Here is a 26,805-nt window from a genome sequence, read left to right on the forward strand (position 1 = left end):
GATGAAAATGTTAGTAGCACAAACGGTTCCACCCGACGGTCACAGAAAAGGTATGACCCAGACAAGTCACACTACAGCTCCCGTTAAAGGGACATGCAATTACTGCAAGCAGCCAGGTCATTATGTACATGAATGCCCAGTTCTGAAACATAACATAGCAACAGGTAAAACTAAAGAAAGACAGCATCCACCTAGACAAGACCATAACCAGCATCAGTCTTCGCAGAACGAACAGCACATGCAGAATACACAGCCTATGCATGCATCAGCACAGTCAGTACAGACAGTAGCGGTACCACAGCCACAGCCCATTGCCGCAACTCAGCAAGTTTCACAGCAGATGTACCAGTATGCCCAGTCCGCTTATCCCGATTATCCCCGGTATACATGAAACAGCCTAGAGAGGGAAGGTGGCTTGCCTCTTATTGAGATTCCTGTAGATCAAGAAGGTCCTTATGTACACAGTCAAGTATTGGGAAAAGACAGAAAGTTTTTAATTGATACAGGGGCAAGTCGCACTACAATCAGCCACGATGAAGTTCCAGGGGCACCCCTCTCAGGCTCACAGAATGTTTCCCTTGGTTTTTCAGGACAGCCTATTGTAAATGAGGTATCGCAACCAGTTCCCCTAGCTGTGGGTCCATTATCACGTGTTACAGACCTGTTACTCACGAAATCATGTCCAGAAAATCTGTTAGGAATTAAAACATTAAAGGCTTTAGGAGCTATAATATGCTGTTCCCCGGAGGGAGTTAGACTCTTTCTGCGGGATTTCAAGGGTCACTATGTCTTGAAGGAATTCGATGTCAGATTGAAAAATGTACCAGATTACTTGTGGGCAAAAGGCCCAACTGATGTAGGTTGTATGCACATTACACCATACCGTGTCACACTCAAGGCAGGTGTAGTTTTACCCAGAATCAGACAATACAAGTTACCACCCGATGCTGTAGTGGCTTTACTGAAAATCATTGAAGAGCTCATAGCCCAAGGAGTGGTCGTAGAGACCGACTCCAACATCTGTAATTCACCCATCATTCCGATTCTTAAACGTACAGATCCCAATGCACCGCCAGTATATCGGCTGGTGATTGATCTTCGAGAATTGAATAAATGCATTATTCCACAGTATCCTGTGGTCCCAGATATCTCAGCCTTATTGACTGCTATTGATTCCGAAGCGACGTTCTTTACTGTAATCGATCTCAAGAACGCCTTCTTTAGTGTACCTATTGACCCCGAGAGCCAATATTTGTTCGGATTCAGTTTAAATGGACGAAGTTTCAAATTTTCACGCGCACCTCAAGGATTCACAGAAAGCCCCAGCATCTATAGTCAAGCACTGAAAAGACAACTCGATTGTATCACAATGCCAGTTAATACAGCTTTACTGCAATACGTCGATGATCTGCTGATCACCGCACGAAGTGAGCCCGAATGTGAACAAGCATCCCTGACAGTTTTACATTTCCTGGCCGACAAGGGACATAAGGTGTCCCCTTCGAAGCTACAATTCTGTGTTCAGCAAGTTGTGTACTTGGGTCACTTGCTGTCCAAAGTGGGGAGACAGCTCACTCCCGATCGCATCCAGTTAATTGTAAATATGCCGCAACCCCAGACACAAAAGGAAGTGCGGGCCTTTATAGGCCTCACCTCGTACTGCAGACAATGGATTCCTCAGTATGCATTTCTAGCCAAGCCACTCATTCAGTTAACAACGCAGGAGGCAGCAACTTCGACTGCCCTCCCTTGGACTCAAGAACATACACAGGCTTTTGAGGAATTAAAGAAAGCTTTATGCCAAGCACCAGTTTTAGCGACACCATGTTACAGCAAACCGTTTACACTTTTTGTTACAGAACGTGATGGTACAGCGTTGTCTGTCCTCACTCAAGATCAAGCAGGTTCACATAAGCCTTGCGCTTATTTTTCTAGTACATTGGATTCAGTAGCTCAGGCACTCCCTGCGTGCTTAAAGTCAGTAGCAGCAACAGCACTAGCAATCAGACAAAGCGACTCAATTGTTTTAGGACATCAGTTAACTGTTCAAGTTCCACATTCTGTAGAGGTCTTGTTAAACAGAACCCAGACTCAACACTTGACTATAGCACGACTGACAGGTTATGAATTAACGCTATTCCAGCCACACATAGAAATCAGACGCTGCAGTACTCTGAACCCAGCAACATTGTTACCTACAAATATGACAGACCCTGCCCCGCATGACTGTATAGAGATCATTAATGCAGTAACAAATCCTAGACGAGATTTAACAGATGTCCCACTGACAAATCCAGACCTGACACTTTATGTGGACGGTTCATGTATGAGAACAAGTACAGGAGAATTAGTGGCCGCGTATGCCGTGACCACTGAAACTGAAGTTAAAGAAACACATCGTATTGACACACTGTCTGCTCAAGCAGCAGAGCTCATCGCTCTGACCCGAGCTTGTATTCTAGCCAAGAACAGAAATGTTAACATATACACAGATTCCCGTTATGCATTCGGAGTTGTACACGACTTCGGAGTCCTCTGGCAAGAGCGAGGTTTCTTGACCTCCCATGGTGCCAAGATTCAGCATGGTCCCCTCATTCAAGGACTGTTAGAAGCAATACATTTGCCCTCGGGCATATCAGTCATGAAGTGTAAAGCACATACTAAGGTTACCGATTCTGTTTCCCAGGGTAACGACCTGGCAGACCAGACGGCAAAATATACAGCATTGACTCACACCCAGACTACCGATGTGACAAAGACACTAGTACCGACACAGTGTATGGCAGTTAGAGATCCCGCCCTAGACGTAATCGATATCCAGACACACGCTACTGCAGATGAAATAAAGAAATGGACTGAACTAGGAGGGATCCAGACAGATCAAGGTTGGATGACGAAGGAAAAATCTAAATGGTTTCTTCCTGACTCAATGGTTCAAAGCATGATAAATACAGCACATAGTCCTGCACATCTTGGAGAGAAAGCCATGTTAGACAGTTTACAGAATCTCTGGAGTAACAAACACTTACGAGCAGCAGCAAAACAGAAAGTGCGTACTTGCATGATCTGTTGTCAGTTCAATCCAGGAAAAAGCGTCCCTGTAGAGCAAGGTGGATTTCATCCTCCCGATCACCCTTTTGAAGTCCTCCAGATGGATTATATCCAGATGGACCGCTGTCGAGGTTTTAAATATGTTCTCGTAGTTGTCTGTGCTCTGTCCCGCTGGACAGAAGCTTACCCAGTATCAGATTACACTGCTCCGACCACTGCCAAGCAGCTGGTTCGTGAATTCTTCCCACGGTACGGTTTGCCCCGTGTCGTGTACTCAGATAATGGTCAGCCATTCTCATCTGCACTAATGAAAGAAGTTTCCCTACTGCTAGGATATCAGTGGAGATTCCATTGTGTCCGACACCCCGAAGCAGCTGGCCTTGTAGAGAGGCATAACCAGACATTAAAGATACGCCTTGCTAAAATATGTCAGGATAAAGGGGTCGACTGGATAGTCGCCCTGCCCGTGGCACTATTCTACATGAGAATGGTCGCCCATTCAAGATCAGGGCTATCCCCGTACGAAGTGGTTTTTGGTAGACCACCGAATATGTGGGGGACGCCCAGTCCGAGAAAAATAACTGATGTTGATAGTAATATGTTGACAGATTACCTTGCCTCCTTGATGTCTGCACTCCAATCATGTCGTTCACAGGTTGCCGCAGCCTTCCCTGACAACACCGATGTAAAAGCGCATGAGGTCCGTCCTGGGGACCTGGTACTCGTCCGGAATTTCGACCGGAAAAGTCCGCTGGAGCCCCGTTGGAAGTCTCCGAAGACCGTCCTCCTTACCACCAGGACCGCCGTTAAACTGGAAGGACGAAAGGGGTGGGTCCACTCGAGTCATATAAAACTTTGTAATGAACTAAAGAACGAATTGAAACAGGACTCTGACTCGCCCACCCCCACCAAAGACTGTGTTAAAACGAAAGACTTTGCAGTTACCGAACGGGAGAAAACTCCCCAAGAAATATACCGTATGAAGCTCCGATCTAGCAAGTCAGACAGTTTAATTGTTTAAGTCCTCCCCTAGGTGAATCGGTTAAATAGTTTCTGACATGTATCCCCTAGATCGAGATAGAGAGAGAGAGAGAGAAGCAAAGAAACGTACATACTGTAAATCACTGCGTAGTCACTGTATAGTGACATTGTTAATAATGTTTTTTCTAAGTGTTCTAGTTATTATTGCCAGTTTACTGCTTCCTATATACTGTCCTATCTTCAAGCATGAACAATCTGTTTACAATGTCTCTGCTGAACACTCTTTTAGTGAGTTACCGCATCATGAACTCTCTTACAGATTGGCGCTGCGCAATAACACATTCATTAGTATGCTGCATCATTCCCATCAGACTAATAACGCTACAAACTGCTGGATATGTGGCCGACTCCCTCCCTACCAGAATTACAAGGGAGCTCTGCCCCTCTTTCCGTACCCGTTCACTCATAATGGCTCATGTGGTGCATGGTTTAAAATAATTAATTCCTTAGATCCTGATATTGCTGTTTTCGATGGGAGCTGGGTTTGGGGAAACCTGAACTTAGTTCTGCTCAATGTCTGTCATCCTGACCAGGAGGGACTCCCCATTAGAATAGGAACTGATCTAGAAAACGAAGTATATGGATTAGGTAATTACACAATTAGCCTTATGATTCTTACTGTAGAATCCGAAGCCGAACCAGTACTGCCCGCCATGTCAGTATTACCAGTCACCGGTGAATTATGTGTTAGCAAGAAAGGTTCAGTACACTTAGGTCATAGTAAATGCCCTACTGTGGTCGAATTCAGTGATCATGGTAAATCGTCTTTTAAAGCTATCCGTCATTCTTATTTTGTTTGTGGTCATACCGCATACATACGTTTGCCTCCAGACTGGGATGGTACCTGTTATATTGCATTCCTACTGCCACCTGTTTTCCTAGCTCCTCCAGATTATCACAGAAATACCAATCTAGTAAAAAGCAGACTCCGAAGAGATCTCCCGATTGTCGACTATACTGAAACGGCATGGGAGCAATACACAGATTTCAATAAAGGTTTCTTCCCTTACTTAGGTACTGTTACTAATAGTAAGCTGATACGTAGATTAACAAGAACCCTTGAAGCAGTAGTGAATGAAACTGCCTCCGCTCTAGGTAACTTAACAGAGGAGCAGTCTGCTATACGGACTGTTGTCCTTCAAAATCGTCTCGTGATTGACGTCATCTTGGCAGATAGAGGTGGAGCCTGTAAGGTCATCGGGTCAAGTTGCTGTGTTTTCATTCCACAAAACGCACCATCTGTATACAAAGCTATTACTCGTCTTCATAAAATTGCTAGTCTGATACATCAGGATCCAGGCACCTGGACTTGGTCCGGTTGGTTCTGGACAACGTTATCCGCTTGGGGATGGAAGATCCTATCCTTCCTAGGCATTGGTCTAGTCATAGTATTCAGTTGCTGCCTGTGCCTACAGTGTGGGCCAGCGATATGTGGACTGTGTGCCACGTCATGTATTGAACATTCCAGTTGTCTCTTGAACAGTCAAAGAAAGAAAGATGAACATATAATGTTACAAGAACAGACTGATCGATTCATGAGGATTGATATATCATGAAGGGTCCGTAGGGAACAAGGAGGGAATGAGGTAATATAAATTTTATGGTCAAGTTGTGTTCCCTAGCGAGTACCCCACCGACTCCATGTACGAGATTAAAGTGCATGTAACTTCCCTCCTGTGCCAGCTATGAAGACGCAGATACATTTGCGTCCACCGTTAACATGTCTTCTTTCAGACCCACCATGAATGGGTTCAATGGTCCGTTCCTAAGTATGCCTTGCCAACGTCTTTTTGAGGTGTATCCTACACGTTTTTCAGTTCTGATCAAGTAGGCCTGAATTTCTGCCATCCAGACCTCTCTGTTCTCTGACTCCGAGAGCAAGCAGCCCAGGCTGCCCCCCGTACCCGTGAACTCTGACTTACTTCTAGCGCGGCCCTCCGTGCTCAGCTCAGCCTGCTGCCTGCCAAGATTGACTATAACCTTCGAGTTATCTGTTTCCCTCCCCGAAAATACATTCCAGCCTGCTAGCTTCAGTAAACATCCTTCCTCAGCTGCAGGGCCAAAGGGCCGACCTGTCTTTATGCTGTTAATTCAAGTAATTCATAGCCTCCGTTACCATGCTACCCTGGAAGGCTTAGGCCCCCACGCCTTCTCATGCAGACACCCAGGCGCTTATACACGCACTCACAGTTAGTATAGAATAGCTTCTGCTCTAGAGACCTTTCCGCCCAGATAGCTTAGTTCCTAAACATCAGATATCAGATATGATAGAGGTACAAGTTGATCTGACATGCCAGACTTCTGTCTCTTTCCGTCAGTGTAAATGTCAAGTCCCCATGCACCCTCCAGTCACACGTGCATCACACGTCATGCAGCTGCGCGCGCATCCAAGCTTCCGATTTCTGCTGACATTGCCACATTTTCGGTTAGTGCCACCCCTTTGTGACACCTATCAGTGACGTTTCCAGAACACACCTCTAGTTCACGCCTCTTGACTACGTAATTGTACCACGTGTATATTGTTATCTTGTCTTCTCTCAGCTGTTACGCCTCTTATACTGTTTCTAATGCTGTACAATAAGTATATAAGCTATGTACTGTAAATAAAATGTTGGCGCGCTCATCTATCCCTTCTGACACCCTGTGTGGTGTTCAGAACATGATATTCTGATTCAGACCATTCCTTTTTAAGGAATAAAACCCTTAGAACTCTAACACCACGGACTCTGTTTTTTTCATCCGAACTGAGTTATTATTGATTAAGTACTTACCTGCATAGAAATTAAGAGAGTAAATTATTTATTTACGTCAGAAGAGTACAAAGATGTTATGCCATCATGACGGAAACGAGAGATAGCAGCCAGAAAAACCTTAAGGGTGGAGTGAGATAGTCCTGATTTTGCTAGCGACAAAAAGAATGGCAAAATTTGTTCTGGCTGAGCACACATGGGATCTAGTGGAACACCAAGCGCAAAAACGCTTCCATTTCAGCTGGTAAGTTTTGACAGTAGATTGTGCTCGAGCATTTGATAGCACTGCCCTACAATCCTTGTCGATATTCATGTGTGCAAATTCATAGTACTCAGGTTCCAAGCATGAAGTTGAAGGTATGCTGGATCCGGATGGCATATTTGACCTTGATGCATTGTGAGAAGATGTGGTAGCGGATGCAACCGTATCGGTTGTGTCAGAGAGAATAGGAGGAGATCTGAGAACCAAGGACGTCTCGGCCATTTGGGTGCGATCAGGATCATCCGACATGGTTGGAATCTCATTCTGTGTAACAGACGTGGAATGAGCGGCAGAGGAGGGAATGCATAACTGAAGGCGTTCGACCAATTTATTGAAAAAGCATTCCCACTCGACTCCTTGTGAGGATGCCGGCTCGCAAACCTTAGACATTTCCTGTTGAGAACAGTTGCAAAGAGATCCAACTGCGGTCGGCCCCACTGTCGGAAGATGTACTCCAACGTTGGTTGGTGGAGTTCCCATTCGTGGTTGTCCGAGAGGGCTCTGCTGAGCGCGTCCGCCAGCACATTGGCCACACCTGGTACGTGGATAGCTTGGAGATGTATTTGACGTTGTAGAGCCCAGTCCCAAATTTCCTGTGCCAGCTGTGATAGCACGAGAGATCTTGTGCCGCCTTGTTTGTTGATGTAGTGCATGCTGGTGGTATTGTCTGTCTTCACCAACAATGTCTGTCCCTGCACTACTCTTTGAAAGGACTTCAAGGCCAAGAAAATCGCCAGTAGTTCTAAGCGATTTATGTGCCAAGTGCGCTGAGACGCCGTCCACTTGCCTCTCACGGACATTCCGTCGAGATGAGCACCCCAACCTTCTAGGGAGGCGTCTGTCGTCAGTGTCAGTGTTGGTTGTTCGTCCTTGAATGAACGACCTGTTGCTATATTTGGAGGATGAGCCCACCACTCCAAAGCTCTTTGTATGCGGGATGTTAGATGGATCTTGTCCTCGAAGGACCCTGATACCTGCTTCCACTGGCTGTCGAGTTCTTCCTGAAGGACTCTCATGTGTAGTCTGCAGTTGGGAATCAGTTGAATGCACGAGGAAGCCATGCCGAGGAATGACTTGTACATTCGGACAGAAACGTACTGTCTTGACTGCAGGAACTGAACTTTTTGTAACATTCTGCCCTGACGTTCCTGTGAAACGAACACCTGCCCTAGCCGAGAATCGAGCGAGGCTCCTAGAAAGTCTCGTTGTTGAGAAGGGCGAAAGTGTGACTTCAGGCAATTGATGGAGAAACCTAAAGTTTCGAACAGGGATATGCAGACTTGTGTGTGTTCTTGTGTCAGTTGGAAAGTCCTGGCTTTTATGAGGCAATCGTCCAGATACGGATAAAACTGGATGTTCTGTAAGCGCAGGTAAGCGGCCACCGGGGCTAGGATCTTGGTAAATACCCTCGGTGCCGATCGAAGGCCGAATGGGAGGACCTTGAATTGGTAATGAAATTGGCCGACTGTAAAACGAAGGTATTTCCTGTGCCTGGTGTGAATAGGCACATGGAAATATGCATCTTGAAGGTCTATTGTCGAAAAGAACTCTCCTGGAATGAGGAAATTCAAGATTTGAAGCAGGGTTAGCATCTGAAAAGTCTTGGACGCGATGAACTTGTTTAGAGCCCTCAGATCCAAGATGGGGCGCCATTCTCCTGATTTTTTCTTCACTAGAAAGAAACGGGAGTAGAATCCCTTGCCGCGTTGACATTGCGGTACCAATTCTATGGCTCCTTTCCTGATCAGAAGCTGCACCTGGGCCAACAGTTCCTTGAAATGGGGAGAAGGTGGGCCCAAAGGCGGGCGAGCGGGGGGAAATTTCGTAAATTCCAAGGTGTGTCCCTTTGAAACTACATCCAAGACCCATCGGTCGTTGGTGATGTTCGACCAATTGCAGAAGAATTTCGAGATCCGACCTCCAAGATGCACAATCCTCTCACTGTTTTTTGCTGGTGTTCGCACCACCTCTGTAATTGGACTTCCGCTGGTAAGGTCTGGAGGTGGAGGAACGATTTTAGGACTGATAGGATCCTCTTTGTCTGTTGTCGTAAGTGTATCCTCTATATTGATTTGTGCCTCGAAAAGTAGAGGTTCCTCCTCCTCTACCACGTGCCCCACGAAATGGCCTCTTCCTGTATTGGAGAGTTGTTAAAGACTTCGCTGTTTCCGTGTCTTTTTTGATGAGTTCCAAGGCATCATCAACGTGCTTACCAAACAGAGATTCGCCATCATAGGGCAAATCAAGCACTCTGGATTGAACTTCCGGCCGGAAGGTTGTTGACTTCAGCCAGCCTTGGCGACGCAAAACTGCAGCACCCGCCAATTGTCGGAATCCAGTAGAAGCTATATCGACGGCACAGTCGATAATCTCCGTTGAAATCTTTTCTCCCTCGAGAATGATGGCCTGTGCTTCCTCCCGGATGGAGTCGGGCATTTGGGGAAGTAGACCAGCGATCTCGGACCACATTTGACGGTCGTATCGACCCAGAATGGCTAAGGCGTTGGAAGCTCTTACCGTTGTTGCTGCCATTGTGGTAAATTTCTTACCAATGGAGTCCAATTTGCGGCCATCCTGATCCGGGGGGGAAGTTAGGGGTATGGCTGGATTTCGGGACCTTTTTTGTGCCGCCTGAGTGATCACTGAGTCTGCTTTAGGCTGTGAAACTAAGCAGGCCGGGGAAGTAAGCGGCGCCTTATATTTTTTGTCCAGTCTAGGTAGAACGGCTGGAATGGAGTTAGGACGTTCCATCAATTTCAGACCCTCTTCCCATATGTGGTCAATAATAGGAATGGTATGAGTTTGGCGTTGAGGCAAGTCTTTAAAGTCATACAGAAAACATTCTGCTTGCTGCGTTTCTAACGTTAGGTGGAACCTTTTTGCTGCACGAACCATAAGGCTGGGGAAACTTGCGATATCCACTGGTGGCGAAGTTCTCGGTGATGTTGGTGGAGTAGAGGGTGTCTGTGCCCTATAATTGTCCCAATCCTGCATTTCCTCATCATCAGTGTCATTATCTCCAGTGTTTTGTGGAGTTTGACCCTCATTATCTATATCAGGAGCAGCACCTAAAGGAGACGTAGGTGCATTAGTCGCTTGAGCTCGAGGCCTAGGTGCTGGAGACTGTGGTTGAAGCGCTGGAGACGGAGGGCGTGGAGCTGGAGCCTGGGACCGTTGCACTTGGGGTGCTGGGGAAGGCGGCAGCGATGGTGGAAATCTACGATTGTAGTCATCCAGCATGTGTTGTAGGTTTTTGACCATAGTCATAGGAATTTGTGTAAAGCGTTCGTAATTAGGTTGTTGTGTGCTATCCAATGGAAAAAGGACGTTCCCATCTTCGACGGTATTATCCGTATACTCATCCTCATCGCTGTAGTCCTGACACTTTATGTGTAAATCCGATGGAATGGTTGCTGGTTGGTAAAGTTGATCCACTTCTGAATCATTTCCAGATTCCTCTGCTCCAGATTGAAATAATTTCTCCGGAGGTTGCGATCCACTCCTAATAGGACTTAACTGTATCAGTGGTACAGACTTGAGGGACGAAGTAGAAACCACTTTGAAGGTGGTAGCTGATTGTAGGAGTTGCTGTGTCGTCGACGAGCCCGTCGACGAGAGTGGCATAGCTGTAACACCCTCTAGTTGTTTTTTCGTTGGCGCCGCTGCATCCGGCGAAGGAAATTTAATTTTGGTAGACGATGATTTTTTGGTCGTCGACGAGACCGTCGACGAGGCCGTCGATGGAATCGCAGTCTTTGCCGTCGACGAGGAAGTCGTCGACGGAGCAGCCGTCGACGGGGGGTTCATCATCTGCGTCGATGGTATCGTCGACGAGGAACCGGTCGTCGACGATGAAGCCTTGGACTTCGTCGACGGGAGAGCCGTCGACGATGGATGCGTCGACGGTGGTTTCTTCGTCGACGGTTTGATTGACGAGATCATAATAATGGATGAGATGGGTCTCACCTCCTGGCTGCTCGTCGACGAGATGATCATCGTCGTGGCAGAACTAGTCGACATAGAAGAAGTAGTCGTCGACGTGGAAAAAGCCAAAACAGACTTCGTAGACGCTGAAGACGTCGACGGACGCGTCGACGAGCCCGTCGACGAGCCAATGCCCGTTTTAGAAACGGAGGGCATGGTCTTGGGACGAGACGCCAGAGAACCAGGTCCCGTAGGCGCGCCCTGAAGCAAGTCTTGTGAGGAGACATCCTTGGAAGATCCCAGCTTTTTACTCTTCTTAAGAAAAGGAGAGGGGATTTCAGTCTCAGACCCACGCTTCTGAGAGGCTTTAGAAAAACCAGATGACATACTCTCAGCATCGGACACGATGTTGTCAGATGATTTCAACTTCTGTAGCCACAGAAGGAGACGAGCCTCTCTGTCCCTCAAGGTCTTAGGAGGAAATTTGCGACAGAGTCTGCAGGTAGAGACAACATGGTCCGGATATAGACAGTAAATACACTTACTGTGTGGATCCTCATGAAAAAGGCGAAGTTTCCCACAGGATGGACAAGCCTTGAACAGAGTTTTCTTTGAAGAAGACATTTTGAAGAAAAATATGAAGAAACTTGAAGAAAAACTGAGCAGAGCTCAGGGAGACTCCCTTCACACGACGTGCGGTAGAAAATCTGAGGACTTGGGCTTCTGAGGAGAAGGTTCTAGAGGAGGCTACAGCCTGATTGGCTGGAATGTGGACCAACACATAATGACTCCTATAAGTTACTAAAGTGAATTCTCCCTTGGGCTTTTTAATGGGCCTATTCTGTTCTATGGTACTTTTTTAAGTTTACATTTTTATTGCATTATATGTATGTATATTTTATTTATAATATTTCTCATATATACATGCATATATTACTGCTATTTTATGTACCGTGGGACTCCCACTTCGACGACGGGGAATATTCAAGCATGTGAATCTATGAAAGACACCCCTAATACTGGAGAATAAAGGTTTTCAAAAATTAAAAAAAAAAAAAGAAAAGAAACAGGTTTTAGGGGACACAATCTCCTAGCAGTATTCCTTCATACTAGTGTCAATGCACTTTGATCAGGACACACGCATAGATGGGAGGAACTTGCTAGTGCACCACTGAAAGACACTCACTGTCAACTGTCTGGAGATCTCTCCACCAAGCTGCACATAGCATTTTGAGCAGGAAAGCTCACTATGCATTACTCTTGGACTGATGTTTCTCTACCCAAACAAACGGACTGCCTGCATATTTACCAGTTCTTGTCTGAGATACTTCAAGAGCATAGGGTGATCTTTGGATACTTATTCACTCAGGACCCTTCCACAGTCCTGTTGTAAGTGAGAAAACCCAGGCTGAAATATCAAACTAAAGCAGATAGGACAATTCTATGTAACTGTCTGCGAGTGGCTAAACCTACAGTGGCCTCCCATTGGAAAAAATAATTTTCCCCGCCACTAATGAACTGGCATGCGGATATGGGACCTGTTGGCTATGGAGAAATAGACTGACAACACAACAGACCAGAATGCCAACGTTGAGATGCCTTGGGCCCTGTCTTGCCTACTTATGCCATCTCTTTCTATGCCACAGAGATTTAAAGCATTGAATTTACTGACATTATTCTATACTTAGGAGAACCAGGTCAATTAAGTGAAGAAACCACAACAACTAAAACTGAACAAATGTTGGTAGACAGCGGGAACTGACACTAAATATTGCTCCTTAATTGGCTGGGGAGACGGATAACTTTGAGGGAAGACTTGTTCAATAGTAGCTATCTTACATGGGTCGATTCTGTAGGGAGAGAGAGTGAAGATGGAGGTTTGTTGTGTTTCCAATTCGGAAAATGTTTGCTTTTCTTTTTATAAGATTTGAGCTCTCGGTTATAAACCAATGCTGTATTCATTTGAAATTCTGTTCTTAATTCACTGACTCATAATATAATAGGTCCCAGATACTATGGAAATGCTCTCCTCATGCCCTGTATCACTATGCAGTTTTATGAAACCAATATGGTCCATGTGAAAAAATAATTTCAATCTCACACTTACGCATCCATTGTGTCGCCAAGCACTTCATTCCGCAATCACACCTAAGTGGTCACCACTCACAAAATGGAAACATTTGCCTCATCGGCTCAAAGAAAATACTACACAATTCCAACCACACACCAACAACTGTAGCATGCTACCCATGTGCTTACGTGCTTTAGAATCCCACATAGGGATAGATAGCAAGTGCTATACAAAAGCCACAATACAGTACCATATGAGAAGCTATGACACGTAGGTGTACTGAAAATAACCAACTGCCAATCGTAGTGAAACTGAAAATTTTACCACAGTGTGTGTTGCTCCCAGATAGCAATGGACAATCCACACATTTTTAGAACAGACAGTGCTGAATAGAGCGAATAGCTCCATCATCATATCTTCTATCCCCAGTTGTGAGTGTCCTCCTTTCCCCAGCAACGAGAACAGGCACAACAAGCATTTACAATGCAATAGGTCTCGCAGCATTAAAGTTTGAGTTATTGGCATTGTGTATGACAATGCCAATAGTTATAACTTTCGTAAATGTGACACCTATTGCATTTGGACTGCAATATGTGTTGTGAGTGAGTGAGTGAGAATGAGTGGTGAGTGAGAATGAGTGGGCGAGTTAGTTAGTGAGTGAGAGAGTCAGTTAGTGAGTGAGAGAGAGTGGGTGAGTTGGTCAGTGAGTCTGGACAGTGAGTAAGTGAGTTAGTGAGTGGGAGAGTCAGTGAGAGTCTGGTAGTGACGGTGAGTGAGAGAGTGGGAGAGTCTGTCAGTGATAGTGAGAGAATCAGTGCGAGAGAGTCAGTGTGAGTGAGAGTCAGTGTGAGTGAGTCAGTGAGAGTGAGTGTAAGTGAGTCAGTGAGAGTGAGTGTAAGTAAGAGTGTCAGTGAGAGAGTGAGAGTGTTAGAGAGTGTGAGAAAGGGAGAGTCTGTTAGAGTGTGATAGTTAGTCACTACCTTTCATATTGCCTTTTAAGAGCAAAACTCTACCTCATATAAAAAGGTCGAGGAACATCTATCACCTTTCTTGTCTCCACTCCTCATCTCTCCCTCAAGCATATGGTAATGTTCCAACCCTTAGAATAACACCTTTAAAAGCCTATGTTAATTTTGGAAAATGTGTCGCAAATGCCAATTTATAACGTTTTATATATAATGTTTTGTTTGTGTGATTTCTGTATTTTATGTGTGATGCACCAAAGGTCAGGTGACTAAAGTGTGCTTAATAAATGGTAGCACTGTTTTTGATGAACCAAAGCAGTGAATGACCTGGCAATGCAATTTTAGATTGTTTTGCTGCACTGTACGATTCTTTAGTATCGCGCCTTCCGCCATATTTTATGGTTATTACAAAGTATGATTCATGCTGCTATAAATTTGCAGACTTTTAACATATCAGCAGTGCCCTCTCTAAAGATGTGTAAAGCGTTAGGTGTGTGTAATACTTGTCATGCGGCTCTGGGCTGGCCCTTGTGTTCTGATGATTTTTCCCCATGTTTGAGCTGGCTGAGGTTTCATCCTGTGCCTCTTCCTGAGTATGTTTCTCTTCCCTTCTCTAAGATTGAGGAAACACCTGTCGCTCTCCGTGAGTTCCATTGTATAACATTTTATGTAGCTCAGAACTGTGTCCAATCTAGCGGACTATAACCACCCTGAACATCGCAATTTAATTGTGTGGTTCATTAGTTTTAATAATGTTTGAAACCAATCTTCTAGCACCTGCTCTGAAATGGATCTTATATAATGACTTACAGGTGATGAAGTGTAGTTAGGTTCTGTCGCAGTCACTTCCACACTGCTGTACATGAGAAAGAATCAACTATCGGAGGGTGTTATGACCTTTGCCTTGTTGTTTTATTTTCCCAAATATTAAACTGCTCATTCACAAGTTGCAAATACCTTCCTGCAACTGATTAAACCTTACAGAACTTGTTTAAATCGTTTAAGTGTTTGTTGAAAAATATTTTTAATGGGCTAATGAATTGCAACAATACCCTGAATCAGCACACATACCAGAGTCTGAATTTTGTGGGGTTTTTTCTTAGCTGAATCATCAGTAATTTGTGTGTTCCATATGCTGTTTCAGTGTGCGTGATTTGGTTATGTACACGCTGAGGAGCATCCTAAATGCCCCCGGAATCCCGCCGCGGCCGCTCCGGAAGTCAGGCACGGTCGCCTGTGACAGGGGCGGGCCACGTCCAGACCGGAAGAGGAGGCAGGCGGAGTCGATGCGTCTCGCGGCCCGGGGCTCCTGTGAGCGGTGTAGAGCCCCGGGGCCGCGCCAGCAGGAGGTTGGGCGCCGCGTGCTGAGAGCAGAGTCCCCGACATTGGCCAGGTAAGTTCCAAAAGGCTGGGGGGCTTGGTGCACTTGTGTGTGTGTATGCTCGTGTGTGTATGTATGTGTGCGACGATGACGGCGGGGGAGGGGGGCCTCGGTGCACTTGTGTGTGTGTGCGCGCGCGTGTATGTGTGAGGGGGGGTGCCTGTATGTATGTATGTGCGTGCGTGCATGGGCGCTTGTGTGTGTGTCTGTGTGTATGCGCATGCGTGTGTGGTGCTTGAGCTTCCCAGGAGACAGCGCCTGGCCACAGCGCGCGTTCCAGTTTCAAATCGCCTCCAAGGCGATGCGCGTGGCCGGCACTGTCTCCTGGGAAGCACAGTCGGCAACAATAGATCTCTAGCGAGACCCAGCGCTTACGCGCTGTGTTTTCGCTACGAGACCTAAAAAACTAATCATGAAGCATTCGCACCACTTCTATTTTAAAAAAGGGCAAACAGTGATGTCTCAATGTATGGAGCAGTTTACAGTGCAAGAGCAATGTAGACTGTGTAGCTGCCGAACGTCTTTGCAGCATATAGCTCACCACATATCCTTTGTTCTGGCAGAACAAACACTTTTCAGTTTCATTTCAATCTTGGTTTCTATTAGTTGGTGACGGACGTTTGCCCACTCTCTTTTCAGCTGTCCATTTTAATCGTTGTTGAATTTATCACTTGTAATGCATGCCAGAGGTCCTTGACCCTGGTTACTGCGCACTGAACAAAAGAACTACACTTCAAATTACTCCAGGTTGAATGCAGATTTGAGGAACAATCCTTTTAACATAATGGTATGTCAATACTGAAGGATCCTACCCTTGGCTTAACTACAAACGAGCTGTACTCCCCCATAGTCTATTCTCCTCTACAGCAGAACTCGGTCCTGCCCACCATCTACTTTTTTTTCAAATGGTTTCAGTTACCAGAAACATTTTCTTGTTTAGAACCCAATGAATTTGCAACATGGTGTGTCTACCATAGATGTTCATGTACCTCAAACAGAAATACAACTTACATTAAATGCTCACCCACATATAATTTGAGTTGCTTTAATATTTCAAAACATACCAAAAATACAATTATGACTTTTTTCCTCTTTATTAGAAGTGCTTGCTTATCCTCACCAGCATTACAACCAAATGACAGTAGGAGCAGCAAACTTCAGCATTCGCACTGCCACCATATTGAGAGTAAGAGACAGCAAATTCTTTGAGGAAAACAAAAAGGATTGGCCCTTACATCAGGAAAGCCAGGCAGAATCACTAGACACACAGACGCCGGATGAGAACTCGAACATGGCCCGGAGGCAGCGTGTGTGCGCTGAAGATAAGGGAAGGCTGTGCACTGAGCGAGCCTTCATCTTATGACTCTCCCACAGTATGCAGGTAAAGCATTGCCACGTGCCGCCATTGTCCATGGTTCTTTTGCTCCTCTCGCTTCACGTAAGCAAAGGTGGTCAAGATGGGGAAAAGGTGGCGCTTGAAATTATCACCGGATAGCGATCAGACCAACGTCCATCAACTTCTGAATTTTCTGCGCTATTAATGGATTTTTCAGATGTCTGCAGAAAAGGAAGAAATGGGAAAAGATGCTAAATATTTATCAAATAGCAGCCTAGCCATTATGTTAAAAATATATATATATATATTTGTTTTCAAATATGAAAGTAGTTGTAAACTGGAGTTTGGTGTCAAAAGGCATGCTATGAAGTCAGTTGGCAGAGTTGATTTCATTTCTGAAATTTGACCAACACAAAGTCAAGATTTAGATAGATTGAAAGAACGTTTCAAGGAACAGCATTACTTATTTGCTATTTCTCCTTCCTGGACATTCTCTTTGCATTAATGAGCAGTAAAATATCTCTATGTATGTGTGGTTTTTCGAACACATTTTTATAAACATACATGTTTTAATATTGAAAAAATAAAAAATAAAAATGTGGCTCAAAGTGGCAAAATGTTATCATTCTTTTCAACAACTCATTTATTTACGTAAATGTGAATTAGTACATTTGTCTGAAAATAGAACCCAAGTAATTGGTTTTGAAAAAGAACCAGGGAATGGGACATCTATACTGCTAAAACGCACAAGTAAAAATTGGCCTTGCCAATTAAGTAGTTTCTGAAGTTGCCTTTCCTCTCGATAATTAGCAAGGATGCACACAATTTGCTACTGGGTATATAACAAGAAACAAATCCAAAAAGTACGATTTTGTGCAAAGAGAAATTTATGAATTTAAAGGAGAACTAAGATTACAAGTAGCTATGGACATTTGAGTACATTAGGAAGTTTAACCAATCTCCAAAGCCTAACAAATTCAGAATAGAGAGGATGATCTTGGAAACCTGCTCGGAAAGGCCTGATAAAACTGGGGCAATTGGTCTAATTGAAACAAATTATGAATATGCTAGTAGTAGAGGTTTAGAGTTATGTTCAGTTGGGGACCTCTCTTAGTTTCTTACACAGTACTGTCCCCAAGTTCTTGATTCATATTAGTGCGCTCCACTGTCGAACATACCTTACCATCCACTGGGACCTGAAGCAGAGCATTTCAAAATCTGCTGGAGCTGTGCAGTGCAGTCACATTCCAGGCAGCCAAATTTACTGGTCTAGGGGGTATTAAACTTTCAACCTAATGACCTGTCAGACCCCTATTAAGCCTACTTCACTGAAGAATTGTAAGCAATTATGCGTTTGCAAAAAGTCGATAAAGAATTAGAAAAAGTTAGGTACCTGCAAATTGTGTTTCCAACATTGGTATCCCACATAGATTTACAAGTTTGAATTTTTCCTAGTTGTCAGGCGGAGAACACTCAATAGTAAATTTTAACAAAGGATTAGAAAACTGCAGGTGGTGGGGCCGACGTGGTTAATAAGCTAGGGCCATTGCTTAGTCGAGTACCCAAACATATGCCAATAACCTGCAAAATGTGTGGCAAAGTTTAAGGGTGACAGCAACCCTTCGTATCAGGAGGTACTGTCCTCTGTTGCTTGGCTGAGGAGATGGGAGCTGGAGGGTAGTCTGGAGGGGAGGGCGGGGCTGGAGCACCCAAGTGTCTGGTAGGGTGTCCAGTCCATTGGCCTGTATTTTGTGTATTAGCCATCTGCAGTATAAGGAGGATCATGCTCTTCCCAGTGCCCTTCACTGTCATCTTTATAAGGCTGACTCAGATCTGAGTCAGAGCCAAAAAGCTGGTGCACATCAAGTGCACTGTAGAGCAGTAGTGCGTGTATAAGTCCAATGGGTTCAGTATAGGCTGTGTTAAGTGAAGATCAGGAAGTGGCCTCGGTCCAGCCAAAGCCGGCTCAGAGTTAGACAGAATGATGGGTGGAGGCCATCCTTCGGCGTCAAGGAACAATGAGCTGGTATGGATTTCTGAGCCAAGCCTGACATCTGTACCCAACCAGAGGGGAGTTCAAGAGGTCCAGACAGGGAACATGCCAACAGTAACCAGACTGATGGACCAAACGGATCCATGGGACCCGTAGGCATACCAGAGGGAACAGGAAGCAGGCCAAAACTGTGCAGCGTAACGTTACAAAAGGCTTCGATTTGCTGTGAGGTCACCAATGGGCCTAAAAACTGTTAAGTCCATCGGTACTAGAGATAGAATCGGCTCATCTGTGGAACTGGAGCGAGACTAAGGCACGCTGACACTACTGCACCATTTGCGGAGAGTGGCAGGAAGGAGCAGAGTCTTGCTCGGCTCTCTTGTGTTTGTTTGAGTTACCTGAATACTTCAACCACATTTAAGATTGACCTTGGAAACAACATTGGGATCAAGAGCGGGACCTGGTGCGGGTTTGTGCTTTCGACTTTGAGTGGGACCTTAGCTTAGCAGAATAATTCTGGCCTTCACCACGTAGAGCCTCACTGCTTGATCTCAGATGGCTTTTAGGTTCATCTGGTGAAGTCCCTGCAGGACTTGGAACTGAGCATTAAAGACACCTATTGGAGATCGGTCACAGACATTTGTTTGTGACAGTCCCTATAAGATTAAACCCTGCAGTCGCAAGAGGCAATATCCCTTAAACAATGAAAATACATTTCAAAGGAAAAAATCCTCATCCCAATGAAAAGGGAGTGGAATTCCAGATCCACGTATGAAGGTGCAGAAAGAAAGTTACAGATATCAGTGTGCATGGGTGGTGCTTATATGCAGCTCAGTTCATCACATCTATGGCAGAACAGCATTGACAGTGTGGCACAGCACCACCCAACGATGTTCAGGAGCACAGCTTTGAGTTTTCTGGATCCAGTCTGGAGCCTGGGAAAATGCACATGATCAGGACTCTGCGGTTAGAAGTATCTATGGGAAAATCCTGAGAGGTTTTGAAAGGCATTCTTCTACTTTCCAGCTAATCTCTACTGGACCCCACAAAGAAGTAGAGGCTATATCTTCTGTGAAGGCTGCCTTTTTAGGTACTTTCGGGTCCAAGCGATTCCGTCTTAGAAGAGGGAAAAGTTGCACTCTTGCATGGTTTCATACTTTGAAGAGGAAGCAGCCCTGGTTCTGGGTCTTGCTTAGGTAACACAGTAAAATAAAATGCAGCTCTCAGGATCCTAAACATCTTGGCTGAAAGGTTTAGCTTATCTTTATGCTTTGTACAATTACAATAAATAAATTCTAGCCGAGTCATCCAAGAACAGCATTTAAATTCCACATGTGCCACCAGGCCAAAAGAGGGCCTTCCTGGGAGACTGTCTAAATGATGTTAAATGTTCCCTCATCTAAAGCGCCATAAACTACACTCTCAGCTGAAGAGTCTGCTATAAGTGTGAGGTTGAGTTGAGAAAAAGGCAAATGGTTTAAAGTGGAATAAAGAAACTTAGCTGAAGAAATGATTAGAGATCACAGAAAACTGCTTCAAGAACTGAGTATAGTCCAATCTTACTTCACTGGCTAGGATTTTTCACTATCCGCGGAAGTCATTAAGCTATGATACAGCCACTGTTGAAAGCCTTTCATGAATGTTCTATACTTTAATTGTAACTCACTGTGGGACTCTAAACTCAATGAAGGGGAATGATTCAAATTTGCAAGTTTATGAAGGATTTAATAAAAAATGTACTGTAAATATAATTTATTCTCAATCACAGTCTATATGTAAAGTAGCCTGTATTTTAGTCTGACGATTAAGGATTTTAATAATAATGCACAGGCAAAAAAAAAATCCTTTTTCTATGGCAAAATATTGATTAACTGTTCTGGCCAAATCAGGATATTTTTTTTAAATCCTATAAACAGATAAATGTCAGCAGCAAAAACACAATTTCATAGAAAAAACACAAACTGGTAATAACAAAACAAATACAAAACAATTTGCAAGATTCCTACTCTTGCAATAAACCAGATTTCAAAACTTACTCGCCAAGTGCTTGTGGGTCCTTCTGCATCTGTTCAAGTATTAGCCTCATGGCAGGATCGCTCATAATTTGTTGGACCTCAGGGTCTCCCATGGCTCGCCGTTTCACATCCTCTGGGTTATCATTACGATTATACTGGGACATCATACAGCGCTGGACACCATCTAATGCCTCCTGCAAAGTGGACACATTGAGATGTTACCCAATTAATTTCATCAACGTAAAGGAGGGGAAAATAAGTTACTTGTAATCTACATCCTCCATCATGGGATCTTCATTATAAATAAATACGGATTATGTAAATGTAAATGTAGGTGTACTTATATAGCGGAACCTGTCACCCAAAGGGCATCCTGGCGCTTGCTTAGGGAACCCGTTCTGGTATTCCCCGTGAGAGGCCCCAGCAGGGTGTCCACACGGTGAAAGCCAGGCATCCCGCCGCGAGGGGCCGTTGTGGAGATTAAGCAAGCTATTGCCCAGAGTTGCAGAGTGAGACCCCGTGAGTCGAGTAGGCACCGGAGCGAGAATTGTCGAGGCCGTGGAATTTTGAGCCCGAGACCCGCCGAGGCGGGGAATCGAACCCTGGTCCACGGTCGATCCCAGCATCCGGGTCTGCCGCCTCTAACCACTGAGCCACACTTCTCCATTATCTTCACCAACATGCTGCATACAGAACTCTTTCACAGGATATTAGAACAATTTCCCAAAATATTAGCAAACAAATCCTATAGGTGCTATAAAAGAGCAACATTTTTTTCAATATTATAGATGGCGCTGTGTTTCGTGGTGACTCCTTACCACCCCAGACGTGATAAGCAGATGTACACATAAGCATGTCAGCAGCCCACAATCTAACTTGGAACCTTATTATAATGATCAGGAGCCCACTCCCCAGAATGTGGAGGTGGGAGGGTAATGAAGAATCTGTGGTTAAAGTATCCCCCACAAAGAACTTTACAGAAAGTACCCTCCGTGCTCTTCTGATCGATACTTCTCATTTTTGGAATAAATATCACAACTGAACCTGCTCAAACTGGCGGGTTTGGGGAGTGGACTCCGAAGAGAAAGTCTTTACTATTAAGGTAATAGTGTTTTGTGAACATGTGTACCGACGTCCGTGTCTCAGCCTGGCAAATGTCTAGAACTGGAAGCAGCATATCCCCCCCCACCCCCCTCCCCCAATGCTGGTGTAGCGGCCTTGGCTCCAATGACCTTTAGGTGGCTGCCCCATGGCCAGTACTTTGCAGATTTCGATGCAAATGACTATGCGTCTTGACAGGTTTATTTTCTGCATTGCCTTAATTTTATTTACGCCAGAGAATCCCACAAAGAGCTAAACGTCCACCCAATGGTCTTATGTGTGCACAATAAAGCTTAAAGCCCTCTTAGAGTCCAGGGGACATAGCCTATCCTCTTCGGAGACAGGAGTGGGAACAAAAAACGCTGCTGGAGTGATGGCTTGCCCAAGGTGGAAGGAAGTTCAGTTTTCTGGAAAGAAAGTCACCAGAGTTCTCAGTACCAACTAGTTTGGGAAAATAACAGTGCAAGCATACGCACTGGAAGTGTCTTAAGTTCCCTCACATGACAAGCTGATGCAATCACAATGAGGAAGACTGCTTTGGAAGCCAGGAGATGCAGAGAGCAGCTCCAAAACAGCTCAAAGGGCACACATGAGAAATGGTAAGACCAAGTCAAAGACCCATTGTGGCATCACAAACTTTGGGAGGAAACGTACGTTAAACCTTTAATAAATCTCATAACTGGCACTTGATAAAAAAGGACAGATGTCCAGCAAATGTAGGAAGGTATAAAATACTGACAAATACCCTTTCATAGTGCCCACTGCAATGCCTTGTTGTGCCAAAGATAAAACAAACAAAAGGCCATCCAACCGCTTTACCGCCCAGGCGTCAGTCTTGTGAAAACCACATCCGGTCACAAACTTGTCCCAATGAATGGCATGAATGCATTTTGTGTAGGGGCACCTAGCTGCTGCTGCTGCTGCTGCTCAAGCTCCATGCATGGAGGTGTAGGTCGCGCAGATTCAGGTGGAGGAAAAAGCCCTGTTCTTGAGACATGAGATCCTCACAAAGTGGCAGTGATTGGAGGACAGATGCTCATGCCCAGAGATCCGTTACCACACTCTTCTGCACCAACATGGAGCCGCAAGGATGACTTGGGCTGGTCACTCTTAATATTTGTTTCCAGCAGGAGGGGCAGGAAGACGTTCTGGAGATCAGTGTTACATTTAATTCGGAATGCATGCACAAAAGAGCGTTACTGCAGAAACAAAAAATGCAAAAGAAAATCTTGACATTACGTGTCCTAGATGGAGGTCAAAAGATTTAACCAGTGTACCCTTTTCTATTCGAAGAGTCACAGCACCATCTCAGAACGTCTAGGCTACTTACGACCTGCCAGATGCCACCTGCTCAGGTGATCTGCTCTGCAATTCAGGGACTCTGCTAGATGTTTCGCGGTCAGGAAATTACCATGGCGCTCTTATCTCCTCAGGAGGTGCAGAGCCTCCTGACAAAGTAACCCATGAACTTTCAACAGCTTTCCCTGGGTGGATGGCAGAAAGGACTTTACAGGCAGGCGAATGGTCCTCAACTGCAGCTAACTGATACGGAGCATGCTCCCCGCCTGAGACCGGAAGACAGATTTTCATCTCCCTCAGATGACATCTATATCCCAGAAGGGACATGAACTTCACAAATGTCAGTTCTGTGTGAAAAAGGGAGCGGCCCTGTCGCTAGACAGTTGCATTTGAGCAACCATCACGGCAAATCTCAAGCAGTCTCCTCTAAAACCTGGATGGCATCTGCCTTATTGTATTGGTGCTGGAACTTTCAATTCCACTGTAGGGCACGCATTTGCCACCTGGCATGGCTGACTAAGAGGATGCAGGAGACCTAGAGATCATAAAGCCTCAGAGCTCCTCTCACTGTGATGGAGGACAAAGACTTGCCTTCTGTAACAATCTTTCAGGTGATACCCAAACCGCAGCTTCCTCACCTTGTGAATTTTCCACAAGCATCAGACATGATCCAAAAACTTTAAAGCAGTACTCTTGCGAACCGGCAGGTAGAGTCACGCAGTTACACGTAATATTGTTCTGCTACGAAAGTGATGAATTGAGCCACATGTAAGTGTCACCAAGACACACTGACATCAGTTGCTTTCAACGGCTATCTGCGCCCTGGTTCAGCAGACTGGCAGCACCAGGTTGCAGATCTCTAGATTGGGTCGGTGAAATTGCTGAGACTAAAAACTCCTGCAAGACTTAGCGGAAACGATGCCCCTCTAGACAGACCTGCCTAGGAAGGCTGTAGTGCTTCATGAACGTGCGTACAGACACCCATGTAACTAAATGTAAAGGACTAATGTCAAGGATAGGTACTCAATATGCCAACACAGTGACAGCAGGTTTGTTCCTGGTGATATGAGTCTGCAAGCCTTCTGGAGCTTCTTCGCCAGTTCATAGCAGATCTTTATACAGAGAATAGTTCAATGAGAGGTGGTCTGTTTTTTAATTGCTTTGACCCGATTTGCTCCGGAAAGCCCTACAAAGAGCTGATCGTCCACTGGATGCTCTTGGTGAGATCAATATAGAAGATTAGAGCCCTTTTAGAGTCCAAACGATGGAGTCTCTCTTCACCTTAGAGGGATGAGGAGCAAAAAAGAAGGCTGTAAAGGCGATTGCCTGCGGGACATAAAACGGAGTGGCCACTTTCGGTAGAAAGGAAGCTTGGGTCCTCAACACCAGCTTATCACGAAAAAGGTGGACTGACAAAGAGCCTGAAGCTCGCTCATACATCTGGCCGATGTTATGGCGATGAGAAATACAGTCTTTGATGTAAGAAGTCTCGAAGGACACTGTGCACTGGCTTCAAACTGGGGCACATCAAAAGGACGGGAGGACTAAGATCAATCCCACTTGGGCCTCTACAGAGGGCTTAGGTGGCAACAAATGTTGCAAAGCTTTTTAAGAATCTTATCACAACCAGTGATTTAAAAAGCACAGGCCGATTAGACTCCAGCAAAAGAAATAAAGCCGAAAGGGACAATAAGCCAGAAAAAGTCCTTGCAGGAACAGGGACAGAACAAGAATCAAAACTCAGTTTATCTGGGAAGACCCCAATCCACAAATGTGTCCCACTGACTGGAGTGCAAGGATTTTGTGGAAGGAAGTCTTGCTGCCATGGGGACAAATTCAGGAGCACGGTCTAAGGAGGTCAACTGACTCCTTGTAATCTCCAAGCATGGAGATGCAAATTGTGTAGGCCCAGATGCAGTACTGCCCTGCTGCTGAAACAGAAGATCCCAAAGCGGCAGCTTAATCTGCTGACCCAATCGGGTGCTACTAGGATGACTTGGGCCCAGGTCATTCATCCTCTTCTTTAGAACTCTGAGCAGGAGAGTAAATTGTGAGAAGGCATGGGGAATCCATAGTTCTCCACTAGAAAGGAGCCCGAGAGAGTTGCTTTGGAAACTTCAATGCGCAAAAGTGCCAACATGCTTGCTTGACAGTGGAGGAAAAGATTGAGCGAGCATTCTCCCCATTACTGGAAGATGCCCTGCCCCACCTCTCCTGGATGGCATCCTAAACTAAGCAGCCATGAACAGCGCCAGCTCTTGGCTGGGTAACATGGGCCTGCCACTAACCCAATCGTGGTCCAGTAGCCTTAGACTGTCTTCTGCAGTCTCCATCTAAATCTGTATATAATCGGACAGTTTCCCCTGTACCGGTGCCCACTGGGATTTGAGGTCTCACTGTAGAGCAAACATGTGCCACCTTGTATGTTTGGCCAGCAAGATGCAGGAGGCCAACCTCATCCACACTGAAGAGCAGAACAGAGGTTAAAACAGCAGGATCTTAGCCTGCATGTCCTGACTCGCCGCTCCAGCAGAAGGCACAAACCATACCACACCCAGATTAGCTCGGATGAACTGGAGTGTCTGTGAATATGTTAAGTGTGACTTCGGCAAGTTTATAAGGAACTCTAAAGATGTTAAGAAAATTGATGTTGCCTGGAGGTGGTGGACGACTGGCTTTTGCAGCCAGGCATTGAGGTAGGGGAAACAAGGTACCACCCACCAGAGCGGCACTGGTTTAGGTCAAAAGTGAGCACTGGAAATTGAAAATGCTCATAGCCCACCAAAGTTGGCAGCTGTGGACCCGCAAGACAGGGAAGTGAAAATAAGAGCCTTGCAGGTCCAACAACCATCCAGTCTCCAGGGTCTAGGACAGACAGGACCTAGGCTAGGATGAGCATCTTAAAGTTATCCTTTTGAAGAAAATATGATGAAGGTCTCCGTCTTTCTTCAGCACAGGAAAGTAGCAGGAGTACTACATAATTCCTACGTCCGAGGCTGGAACCCGCTCTATGAACTGATGGTGGTGGAAGATGTGGTGGGTTAGAAAGAAATGGGAATTCATAGCCCTGATGGACAACTTGAAAGACCCACTTTCAAGTGATGGCCTTCAACCCTTGTAGAAAATATGGGATCCTGACTCTGACAGGGTGGCGGTAAAGATACTCTAGAGGGGTTTTGCGGCTGTGGCTACTGGAGGGGTGGAGGACAGGTCTGCACACTGTGTGCTTTCATGAAACAAACAGGGAAAATGTAGAAGCCTGCCCTGGTTGAAGATCCTTTGTTAAAACATTCGTGTTCACCTGTGTAGTGGGGAGCTGTTAGTCTAGCAGGTCTGCCTCCTCTTTCATAACTGCGAAGGTCGCACTTTTCTCAGTGGCTGGACCAGGTGGAGATACAAGGCCAGTATCTGGAGAAGTATCAAGCATCTACAAGTTCTTTTTAATAATTTCCCCTCAGTGAATTGGGTAAACAGTTGTCCCTTTCATTTCAATTGTCATTGTCTGAGCCAGTTTTAAAAGCAAAGTTTGGGCCTTACCATGTGGTGAGGTGAAGATATAGGAGTGTAAAGGGTTGTCTAGCGGCTGCGTGCCAGTCGGAGCTGGGAGTGGTCTTGG

At 45.4% G+C, this 26,805-nt stretch overlaps 2 protein-coding genes across 2 annotated transcripts in view; one reads left to right on the forward strand and one right to left on the reverse strand.

The window, feature by feature from the left end:
• Positions 1–16,808, forward strand: part of SRMS (src-related kinase lacking C-terminal regulatory tyrosine and N-terminal myristylation sites) — a 121,156-nt gene extending 104,348 nt beyond the window's left edge. The window contains exon 9 of the mRNA XM_086932805.1: positions 16,546–16,808. Coding sequence (XP_086788931.1) covers positions 16,546–16,808 — 263 coding nt within the window. The remainder of the gene's footprint in view (positions 1–16,545) is intronic.
• Positions 16,477–26,805, reverse strand: part of STIP1 (stress induced phosphoprotein 1) — a 213,087-nt gene continuing 202,758 nt past the window's right edge. Inside the window, exons 13-14 of the mRNA XM_086932803.1 lie at positions 20,811–20,983; positions 16,477–17,002 (exon numbers count right to left, since the gene is read on the reverse strand). Of these exons, the coding sequence (XP_086788929.1) occupies positions 16,930–17,002; positions 20,811–20,983 (246 nt within the window). The 3' untranslated portion in view covers positions 16,477–16,929. The remainder of the gene's footprint in view (positions 17,003–20,810; positions 20,984–26,805) is intronic.

This window comes from Lissotriton vulgaris, chromosome 7, assembly GCF_964263255.1.
Source record: "Lissotriton vulgaris chromosome 7, aLisVul1.2, whole genome shotgun sequence".
NCBI lineage: Eukaryota > Metazoa > Chordata > Amphibia > Caudata > Salamandridae > Lissotriton > Lissotriton vulgaris.